The sequence below is a fragment of the Carcharodon carcharias genome, chromosome 6 (assembly GCF_017639515.1).
Source record: "Carcharodon carcharias isolate sCarCar2 chromosome 6, sCarCar2.pri, whole genome shotgun sequence".
In the NCBI taxonomy this organism is placed as follows: Eukaryota; Metazoa; Chordata; class Chondrichthyes; order Lamniformes; family Lamnidae; genus Carcharodon; species Carcharodon carcharias.
Window position 1 is genome coordinate 100516728 of NC_054472.1, and position 12270 is coordinate 100528997.

Here is a 12270-nt window from a genome sequence, read left to right on the forward strand (position 1 = left end):
GAGGTGCTTTTCATCAAGTTTGCACTGAGTCTCACTGGAATACTGTAGCAGACCATACAGGTCAGAGTGGGGGCAAGATAAAGAATTAAAATGACAAGTGACAGGAAGCTTGGACATACTTCCTGCAGAGTCAGCTTTTGTACCATGAAATATTTTGTTGTTTAATCTCTTGTACCCCCTATCACTGACCTTCCCTTTTATTTTTGATCTTTTTGTAAGTAGTTCAGAGACCAGACAATAAATTTTGGACATGGAGACACTTGATATCATGGTATCAGGACAATTTATTAAGCAATGCTTAAACAAAGGTAAATGATACGCTCTAGTTCAGATGGTTCTGGGTTCCCACTGACTTTAGTGGCTAGATGGCTCATGATGCCATTTCTTTTGCTTCTTCCGATGTCATCTTCAAATTGATGCAACAAGCTCTCAAGTCCGTTCTGTTCTTTCTTTTTATCCCCTGTAGCTGTGAGCTCTTGTGTTATTGTGTCCTGTTGTGGTGTTGTCCAGATCTTATCTTTCCGTCAATGTTTACTTTAACTCATCAATTGTTACCATGCACCATGGTCACGACTTGTAGCCTTTACCGAACAGCATTTCCTTAACCGCATGTGTGGGTGGATTGTGTTCTGATTTTAGCTTGACCCATGCAGGTTGTACTTCCTGATGCATCTAATGTTAATCCTTCATCTACCAGGAACTCAGACAAAATGTACATAAAAAGGAATTCATAATGCACCATTGTATTTTTTTAAATAAAAAAGATTTAAAAGGTTCAAATTCCGCTGGCTTAAAACCTATTAGATTTATTTCTTCTGTTCTGATGAAAGGTAACCTTGACCTGAAATGTTAACATTTTTTCCTTTCAGCAGATGCTGCCTGATTTTGCTGAGTATTTAGAGCAGTTTTTATTTTTATTTGATTTACAGCATTAGCAACATTTTGCTTTTTTATTAACATGAACAATTTGTTTATGGTGGCACTGCCTGAGAGGTGGATGTTGATTTAAGACACTGGGAGAAAGTTGTTCTTTTCAAATAGTCAGGATGGGGCCTTTATTTAGCACCTACAGCAATGGGACATCATCTCTGGTTCTAAGTAGACACCCAGAATTTGAGCAAGTAGTCCTTTTGACACAGAATTGACCAGCTAAGTCAACCTGACATCAGGACTGAGAAAGGAAAATTAGTTAGGGTTCTTGCTCTGAATTATTATTTGACTCTTGTTGGAAAGTGTACTTGTTTTGAATGTCTAGTAATTTTTGAGGATGAAGCTTGTCTAATTCTTTTTATAGTTTAATAACATTGGCTATCTGGATCATAAATTTAAAAAATACCTGCTTTGCTGGGATACTGGAGATCTGGTAATCAGGAAAAGGATAGAAAAAGTGTGTTTTTGTATTTAGCTGATTTCTATTCAAATGTATGAATTCCTAACTGTTTCCAGAAGTTGAATGCCCATGTAATTTGTTTTAACATGGCTAAAATGTGATTCAATTGTCTGAAATATTTTAGATCTAAAGTGGATCAACATTACCAGCTCAGATGAAGCTTTCAAGTTCCTGAAAATAGGAAATAAAAATCGAAGTTTGGCTTGCACCAAAATAAATCAACAATCAAGCAGAAGGTATATGTATAATTCTTACTGTTACTACATTAAATTGAAATTGTTTTAAACTTTAATTTTTATTCTGTTAATCAATTAAGATTTTTGGTGATTTGTCAAAACTAATTCCATGATATACAATTTTGAATCTTACCATTAGATAAAATCTAATTACTCAAATTACTTTTTTACAGTCACAGTATATTCTCCATTCGACTGATGGAAATAATTGGTGAAGATGAGCCCTATGTAATAAGGACTTCTGAGTGAGTTAACTTTTTTAAATTACAATTATTCAATTTTTGCATCTTATTGCAATTGGACCTTTTTTGTATATTGAAGCTGAAACAAAACCTGCCTTGAATCTGTATGCTGTTCTGTACCAAAGCATCATATTAGAATGTTTTATTTGATGAAAAGCTAAAGAATGATTGATTTATTTTCACTGACACAAAATTGGATTTTTTTTTCTTTCATGGGATGTGGGTGTCACTAGCTGGGCCAGCATTTATTTCCCATCACCTAATTGCCCTTGATTGTAGCAATCAGAATCTTGGCACAGAAGGAAGGCATGCAACCCATCACGCTTGTGCTGGCTTTGAAAGAGCTGTTCAGTTTAGAACGACTTCCAAGCTTTTACCCCAGAACACTGCAGATTATTCTCTTCAAATACATATCCAATTGTGGAGGTGTTGTGGCGCAGTGGGTAACATCCTTACCACCTGAGTCAGAAGCTCTGGATTTGTGTTCAATCCCAGGACTCTGTGGTCAGGGAAGCGCATTCATAACATAGCCAAACAAGTTGATAAGCAACCTTCAAATCCTCCAATTGCAGGCAGTAGAAGCAGGATTGATTCCTAGTGGGCCATGTGATTAGAAAAAAGGTTGGAGCCTCTACTACCACTATCCATCGCTCTGGAATGCAACTTGCATATTGGCATAGCAACCCAGACTCTAAGTGATTTTTAACACACTACCATCGCATGTGCAATTGCCCTTTTGAAAGTACCTGTGGAATCTGCTCCCATCACACCGCCCTTTTCAGTTAATATATTCTAGATCTCAACTCTCTAGGAGGTTGTGGTGGAATTCTCCCCACTTCTCCGCTAGTTATTTAAAATCATCACCTGCTTTTCAACCCACTTGCCTGAGGAAACAGTTTGTTTTCTTCTCCGTAGTTTGAAATAGAGAGAAAATGCTGGAACGCTCCTCTGTTCGAGTAGACCAAGGCAGGCAGCCAATTAAAGCCCAGGAAGATGAGGCAGGGTAGTGGAATGGAGTGGCAATTGGAGCCAGAAGCACCAAAGCCCAAGGAGGGCACCTGGATATCAAAGGCTGCACACCTAGCCCTTTGCTGCCCCCAGAGTTGTGAAACCATCCTCCCCACCTATCCAATCGCCCACATGTGGTAGAAAGTAAAGGTAGCCAACCTGCCATCTTACTTATGCTGTCGCTGGGCCAGCCATTCATTAAGAGGCTGCCTCCAGAAGGATTGCTCGCGCGGTTCTGCTGTCTGCCCATGTAAGCTTAGGACCCACATATGGTCTGGGTGTTGGAATTTGCCCCTTTTTGAGACAATCCCAGCCAATGTTTCAGGTCAGTCTTCTAAAAGAACATTGACCTGAAAGTTAACTCTGTTTCTGTCCCCACAGATCCTGGCTAACCTGCTGAGCATTTCCAAATTTTTTTGATTTTACTTTAGAATTCTAGCATTCCTAATATTGAATAACTTTATTAGGTTTCCTCTTAACTACCTCTACTCTCAAAAGAATAATCCAAATGGACCTTTTTCACTAAAAAATTGAAAACAAGGTTTTTTTAAAAAAAAAATCTTGTATTTGCATAGTGCCATTCAGAAAGTGCTGTTCAGAATGTCCCAAAATGCTTTGGCAATGAAGTATGTGAAGTACTTGAGTGGGTGTTTTTTGTCTGTAGACTCTCAATCGCATCTTTCCAGTTTCTTGATTCCATAGCTGTCACACATTGTTGCAACACCTGATCTTCTGTTGCTGCTCTGTCAGTTAGTTTTAGTGGCTTTGGCACCACATTGTTATTTGGCAGCCTTTTTTTTTTAAAAGGACTACTAGGACTGACTGTCGGCAACGGATGTTGTGAAAGATAGTCTGCTGGGTTGAGCTTGCTTGGCTGATACTTGACGTGGAATTTATATACTTTCTTGTAGATCAAATATCCAATGCTCTATTCAAGTTGGTGTTTGCTATGTGGATTGTTGAATAAGCTTATTTATATTGTGCAATCAGTTATTACTTGCATCTATACAAGTGGAAACAAAACTGTAAGATACCCTCTGATTTAGTGCTTCTCATTCTGTTTGCAAATAACATTGCTCCACAGGCATTGGCAACCTGCTTGCCATCGCAACGATTGATAGGTCACCCGTCATGTCTTTCTGCACTGAAGTGAATTGGGCTTGCCATCCATGACTGGCTGGGTGATTTATTTTTTTTTTCTCCAGGATTAAAGTAGGGATTTGTGTGACTTTCTGACTACTGTTTGATCTGATTTACAGCCTGTTTGTGTGATTTGGTCCACTCCCACTTTGTGCGTCTCGTCAGATTGCATAGTAGGGGGAAGATAACATAGTGAGGTCAGGAATGAAGTGACTACATTACCTGATGAATTTAAGCAGACTCCAGAATTCCTACACATTGTAGAATCTGCAGCATTTATGATAACTTCAACTTTCCATGGATCAAGTGATACTCCTTCACCACTGAATATATGATCAAAGAATTCAAATTTTTCATTGAATGGGCACTTATAACCTTACCTTGAACAAAGACAATTTCTAAGATAAAGGCAAAATACTGCAGATGCTGGAAATCTGAAACAAAAACAAAACATGCTGGAAAAATTCAGCAGGTCTGACTGCATCGGTGGAGAGAAAGACTGAGTTAACGTTTCAAGTCCGTATAACGACACTTAGAGCTAAAGGGAAGTAGAAATGTAGTGAAATATATACCGTTTTTAAGGGGGGGGGGGATGAAACAGTTGAAGCTGGATAGAAGGCCAGCGATAGGTGGAGGCCAAGGAGAGATTGCGAAAGATGTCATAAACAAAGGGATAATAGTGGTGGTACTGACTAAAGGTAGTGCCAATGGTGACATTGAGTGGAAAACAACGTGATAATGGCCGGACCCGGGTAAGCACGCTGGAAAGTGACACATGGCTCTAGTGGGGGTGGGGGGGAAGGGGACAGTGGTGGGAAGAAAGATCAAAAAGGCTGAGAATAAAATAATGAATAAAAATGGAAATAAATTTTAAAAATTAATAATGAAAAAAGTGGGGTAAAAAATATAGAAATAAGGGAGGGATCAAAAAGGGTTGGGGATGGAGGAGAGAGTCCATAGTCTGAAGTTGTTGAACTCGATGTTAAGTCCGGAGACTCCAAAATTTCTGCACGTTCATAGAATCTGTAGCATTTGTGATGGTGTCTGGAGTTCACTTTGTGTGACTATAGAGGAGAATGTCACCACTGATGTTCAGTGTCTTTTCAAGCCCAGAAGTGCAGATTTTATCATGTGCTGAAATACCACAGCTGCTGAATTGACTCAATCGAGCCTCCTGTATCAAATGTCCAATCTACATACAAACCAGGAGTAGGCCGCTTGGTCCTCAAGCCTACTCTGTCATTCAATAAAATCATGGCGGATCTGATTGTAACCTCCTGCCTACCCTTGATAACCTTTTACACCTTACTTATCAAGAACCTCCTTACTTAACAAGAACTTATCTAGTTCTGCCTTAAATATTCAAAGACCTTGCTTCCACTACCTTTTGAAGGAGAGAATTCCAAAGACTCATGACCATCGCAAAATTTCTTCTCATCTGTCTTAAATGAGCAACCCCTTATTTTTAAACCATGACCCCTAGCTCTAGATTCTCCCACAACAGGAAACATCCACCCTGTCAAAACCCCTCAAGATCTTAAAGGTTTTGATCAAGTCATCTTACTCTTCTAAACTCCAGTGGATACAAACCTAACCTGTCCAACCTTTCCTCATAAGACAACCTGCCTATTCCTGTTAGCCTAGTAAATCTTCTCTGAACTGCTAATGCTTTCACATTTTTCCTTTAAATAAGGAGACCAATACAGTACACAATACTCCAGATGTGGTCTCACCAATGCCCTGTACAAGTGAAGCATAACCTCCCTATTTTTGTATTCAATTCCCCTCTTAATAAACGGTAACATTCTATTAGCTTTCCTAATTCATTGCTGTACCTGCATACTAACCTTTTGTGATTCATGCACTAGGATACACAGATCCCTATGAATCTGAGCTTTGTGATCTCTCACCATTTTAGATAATCTGCCTTTTTATTTTTCCTGCCAAAATAGACAATTTCACATTTACCCAGATTATACTCCACTTACCAGGTCTTTGCCCACTCACTTAACCTATTTGTCACTTTGTAGCCTCCTTATTGTCCTCTTCACAACTTGCTTTCCTACCTATCTTTGGTGCCATCGGCGTATTGTGCAACCGTACCATCTGTCCCTTCATCCAAGTCACTTCTATAAATTGCAAATAGTTGAGGCCCCAGCCCTGATCCAGTCGTTGCATCCTACCAACCGGAAAAAGATCCATTTATGTCTATCCTCGCTAGCTGAGTGGAGAATACTGCAGCATTGTTCTGCAAGCTCAATTTGATGGTGGCCCACATTGAGGTCAAGTTTAGCACCATTTACTCTCTGATATCATTGAACGTCAAGTGTCTTTCATGTTCATATAAAAAAAATTCTAATTTGGTTCTTGCTCTTGGGTTTCTTGGTGATGTGTATGGATGAGACCCAAGGAATATGCTTTTCCCCCAACTTCCTCAATGTCCAGTCAAATGTCTGCTTTCTGATATGAAAGTGTTTGTTGCTGTTGATGCATGACTGAGGGCACTTATGCGTGTAACGCCTTTCAGTTTGCTGGTACCAATGAAGTGATCACTATACAATTCAAGGATGTTATGCATTGGAATCACACATGTGACTGCAATCATGTGCTGATCTGTTGCTGTGCTGGAACATTTGCCAGATATGACACAACAAACAGCATTTGTTCCAGTGTCCTGCGAACTTTCGGTGGTTTGTCACAGCTGTAAACAGAAATTTTTGTATTGCCTGGTTTGCAGAAACTGGGGCAATCCTAAATTTTTGAATGTTTTAACTCCTGTGATGTTGACTGATGCTCCTGTATTTATGCAAGCATCTATGTCTAAACTGCTAATGGTCACTGTCACATGTCACTGGTTGCTGTGTCCAAAGAGCACAAAAAATTTGGGATCATGCTCCTCTTCATGGGATACTTCCCTCAACCTCTTGCTATGGTATGTGCACATTGCATGTGGCATCCTTCTGATGGTATTGGTCTTTATTATTTAGCTAGCAAAAAGTTTTCTACGAGAGCAGGATGCCCTGTCCATTGTGGATAAGCACAACAGTGGAAATGTGCTTTGCATTCAATGTCGTTACCATGATTCCCCACTATCAACATCCTGGGGGTTACCATTGACCAGAAACTGAACTGGACCAGCCATATAAATACTTTGGTTACAAGAGCATGTTAGAGGCTTGGAATTCTGCAGCAAGTAACTCACCTCACCACCTGAGTCCCCAGTCTGTCCACCTACAAGGTACAAGTCAGCAGTGTGATGGAATAATCTCCACTTGCCTGGACGAATGCAGCTCAACAATGCTCAAAGCTCAACAATATCCAAGACAAAGCCGGCTTAACTGGCACATCATCCACCACTTTAAAATTCACTGACTCTACTATCAACTCAGTGGTAGCAGGGTGCACCATCTAAATGATGTACTGCAGCAACTCATCAAGGCTCCTTCCAAATCCATAACCACCTCCACCTAGAAGAAAAACGGTAACAGATGTATGGGAACTTCCCCACCAAGCCACACATCATACTGACTTGGAACTATATCGCTGTACCTTCACTGTCACTGGGTCAAAGTCTTGGAATTCCCCTCCTCACAGCACTGTGGGTGTACGGCCATGACATGGGCTGCAGCGGCTCAGGAAGGTGGCTCACCAGTATTTCTCAATGGCAATTAGGGATGGGCATTAAAGGCTGATCTTGCCATCGACGCCCCTATCCCACAAAAGAATAATTTTTTAAAAAAGTTGTAAGTCTGAGATGGCTGTTGTTGCTTTGCAGATGATCTCCATGAACAGAGTTGCAAGATTTGAGCTTGGAATAAGGTAGTTACTGTTGACAGCCTCAACTTTGGTAGCTCTGGACTCTGGTGAATAATGATCTTGCTAACTCCCAGCTTGCTTTCTTGAGTTCTTTTTGTTGTAGTTGAGGAGACAAAATTTGATTTTATTTGTTTTGATTTTGACATACTCAATATTGCCAAAGTTGTACTTGGTTGCTATCATGTGTGATATTGTTCAATCATCTAACTTTTGCTCCTTAGTACACAAGACAATTGTTTCATATTGCATTTTTCTTGGCTGTGAAATAAGTTTAGTCTTTTTTCTTGAGTCATAGTCTGGGCAAGATGAAAATGTCTAAGTGTCTCAAAAAATACCTTCCAATTCATCATCTCTTTAATGGAGGAGTAAGGCCTTTTCCTTTTGTCATATCAGCAACACAGTGCATGACCAACGATCTGGGATCCTTCATCTCTAAAGATCAGATTATTCCTGCAGGTTTTTGCATACTGTGTAGGCCTTCCTCTTGCTCTTCCTGAGTGGAGTGCCTCCATTTTTGTCTAGCAATAGCTTACAGCTTCATTGTTCCCATAATCTCCAACTAAAATGCTGTCTGCAGAATTCAGGCAAACTGCTTCCAGAAGTTTCATACCTGAAAGCAACGTTTCCTATATTTTACCTTCTTTATCACCACCAGTAAGAAGCAGGTAAGATTCAGTAGGAAGCATTCCTCCTACACCACCTGCTTATTCTCTCTTCCCAGACTCCCCCTGCTAGTATATGGGTATGGTACCTTAAGCAGACAAAACACACAGTCTGCGATTTTCAATAAACTACAAAATACTTTTGAAATGTAGTCAAGTGTAACACTGCAAACAAACATATAACAGAAATGATCAGAATCTGTTTGAGGGATAATTATTGACCAGGATACAGGTGAGAACTGCCCTGCTCTTCAAAATCAAACCATGGGATATTTTGACACTCAATTAAGTGGGCAAAAGGGGCCTCTTTAATGTCTCCATCCAAATATGGTACCTCTAACAGTGCTGCACCCCTCCATTATTGCCTGAAGCCATAGCCTGGAGCGCACAATTTCAGACAGGGGTTTGAACCTGCAAGTTTCTTGCCCTTGAGGCAAGAGTCTTAACACCGAGCCATAGCTGACACCTAGCAAATGGGTTGATAGCTTTGACAATATTTGGCTTTGAAGGGGAAATTTACTTTTGTCAGTGTCTAAGAATTTCTGTTTTTACTGAGCATAGGCTTGTCTTATGTGATTTGGCTGGGTCAGAGCGGTGTGCCAAAGCACAATCTTTTGGCGATCGACTGAAGGAAGCAGGAAACATTAATACATCTCTCCTTATCCTTGGCAAATGTATTTCTGCTCTCAGACAGAAGCAGCAGAATAAGTAAGTATGGAAATAAATAGATCTCTTGGATGAAGTTAGTAAGTGGAAACATTGGAGTTAAGTTATTGTACTGTGAAACCTAGTTGTGTTTTTAATCTAAACAGTGGGTTAATTATTTTTAATGTAGGGCAAACTGAATATCCTGCAGTTTGTTTTCCAAGAAAAAAATCAATATTCATTTTTTAAGAAATGTAATGGTTCTGACTTTTTTAGAAAAGCATTTTTAAAAACAGATTTCAGTTACTTACCTTGGGCAAAAGTATATATGTTTTAATATATTAAAAGCTGGAGGATCCAGCTTGTCTCTTAATTTCCTGATTTTATGTGGGTGACCTTCAAAGAGGAAAAAGTTCAGGTACAATCATATGAACATGGAGCAGGATTAGGACCCTCAAGCTTTCCTCGCTATTTAATAAGATAATGACCTGATCTGATGATCTCAACCTCAAATCTGTAGCCTGCCTACCCTAAAACTTTCACTTCCTTGCTTACCAAGAATCTATCCACCATTTCCTTTAAAAGTATTCAGACTCTGCTCCCACCGCTTTTTTCAAGAAGAGTTCCAAAGACTCTCAACCCTCAGAAAATTTCATCTCCCCTCCATTTTAAATGGGTGACCCCCTAGTTCTAGATTCTCAATGAGAGGAAACATCCTGTCCACATCCACCCTGTCAAGACACCTTTGGGATCTTATGTTTCAATCAAATCGCTTCTTACTCTTAATTCTAGCGAATACAAGCCTAGCCTGTCCAATCTTTCCTCATAAGACAACCCGTCCAGTTCAGGTATCAATCTGGTAAACTTTCTCTAAATTGCTTCCAACTCATTTACATCCTTCCTTACAAAAGGTGACCAATACTGTACACAGTACTCCAGGTGTGGGTTCACTAATGTTCTGTATAACTGAAGCATAACTTCCCCACTTTTGTATTCAATTCCCCTTGCAATAAATGATACACGTTCTACTAGCTTTCCTAATTACTTGGTGTACCTGCATAGTAGCCTTTTGTAATTCACGCACTAAGACACCCAGAACTCTCTGCATCTGAGCTCTGCAATCTCTTACCATTTAGATAATATGCCTCTTTTGTTCTTCCTACAGAAATAGATATTTTCATATTTTCCCACGTTATACTCCATTTGCCAGATCTTTCCCCACTCACTTAACCTATCTATTTTGTAGCCTCCTTATGTCCTCTTTGCAGCTTACTTTCCTACCTATCTTTTGTCATCAGCAAGTTTGGTAACCATCCCTTCTATCCCTTCATTCAAGTCATTTATATAAATTGTAAACAGTTGGCATCCCAGCACTGATCCCTGTGGCACACAACTCATTACATCTTACCAACCTGAAGAAGACCTATTTATGCCTACTCTCTGGCTGGCTAATAGGAAGCAATCTTCTATCCATGTCAATATATTATCCCCTATTCCATGAGCTTTTATTTTCCACAATAACCTTTTGGCACTTTATCAAAACCTTCTGGAAATCTAAGTACAGTACATCTGCTGCTTCCCATGTTGACTCTGCCTGATTACCTTGAACTTATCCAAGTGCCCTGCTATAACTTTTAATAATAGCTTCTAACATTTTCCTTATGACAGATGTTAAGCTAACTGGCCTGTAGTTTCCTGCTCTCTGTCACCTCCCCTTTTTGAATAATGGAGTTGCATTTTCTATCTTCCAACCTAATGAACCTTCCCTGAATCTGGTGTGTTTTGGAAAATTAAAACCAATGCATCAACTATCTCACTAGCCACCTCTTTTAAGATCATAGGATGAAGTCCCTCAGGATTCAGGTGCTTGTCAGCCCAGCTCCAATAACAGACTCAGTACCACTTCTCTGGTGGTTGTAATTTTCCTGAGTTCCTCCTTCCTTTCCATTTCCTGATTTATAGCTACTTCTGTAATGTTACTTGTATCCTCTATAATGAAGACTGATGCAAAATGCCTGTTCAATTCATCTGCTATTTCCTTGTTTTCCATTATCGTTTCTCCAGACTGACTTTCTATCGGACCAATGCTCACTTTGTGAACTTGTTTCTTTCTTTAAATATTGATAAAAAATCCTTACTATCTGTCTTTATATTACTAGCTAGCTTTCTCTTGTACTCGACTTTTTCCCTCCTTATTAATCTTTTAGTCATCCTTTGCTATTCCTTTTTATATTCTGTCCAATCTTCTGGCCTTTCACCTATCTTGCACAATTATATGCTTTTTCTTTAAGTTTGATACTATCGTTAACCTTTCTTGTTAACCACAGATGGTGTGTCCCTTGGACTTTTTGTTACTTGTTGGGATATACCTACTGTGTATTCTGAAATATCTCCTTTTAAATATTTGCCACTGCATCTCTATTGACCTATCCCTTAACCTAATTTGCCAATTTACTTTAGCCAGCTCTGCTTTCATGCCCTCATAATTGCCCTTATTTAAGTTTGAAAACATAGTCTTAGACCTACTCCCCTCTCCCTCAAACTGAATGTAAAATTTAATGATATTATGGTCACTGCTACCTAGGGATGCCTTTGCAATGAGATCATTAATTAATCTCATCTCGTTGCACAATACCAGGTCTAGTATAGCCAGCTCTCTCCTGTTCTAAGTAACTATCCCAGAACTCCTCATCTAGGCTACCTTTGCCCATCTGACTTTTCCAGTCTATATGTATATTAAAATCTCCCGTGATTATCGCTGTGGCTTTCTGACAAGCTACCTTTATTCCTCATTCTGCTATGTGGTTACTATTAGGGGACCTGTACATGGCTCCCATAAGTGACTTCTTGCCTTTACCATTTCGCGTCTCTAGCCAAACTGTTTTCACATCCTGGTTTCCTGAACTCTGGTCATCCCTAATGATGGTCATACCATCATTAACTAATAGTCACCCCTCTACCTTTTCCTTGTTTCCTAAAATGTCATTTACCCTTTAATATTCGGGTCCCAATTCATGTCCTCTTGCAGCCATGTTTCTGTAATGGCTATCAAATCATACTTATTTCTTTGTGTGCTCTCAGTTTATCTGTTTTGTTTCAGATGCTTCAAGCATTCTGATACAGAGCCTTTA

The 12270-nt window shown here is 39.5% G+C and overlaps 1 protein-coding gene across 1 annotated transcript in view; it reads left to right on the top strand.

Annotated features, from left to right (window-relative positions):
• The window catches only part of zgc:56231 (uncharacterized protein LOC406257 homolog), a 52425-nt gene that overhangs the window by 17938 nt on the left and 22217 nt on the right, over nucleotides 1-12270 (top strand). The window contains exons 10-12 of the mRNA XM_041189270.1: nucleotides 1515-1626; nucleotides 1800-1871; nucleotides 9056-9202. Coding sequence (XP_041045204.1) covers nucleotides 1515-1626; nucleotides 1800-1871; nucleotides 9056-9202 — 331 coding nt within the window. The remainder of the gene's footprint in view (nucleotides 1-1514; nucleotides 1627-1799; nucleotides 1872-9055; nucleotides 9203-12270) is intronic.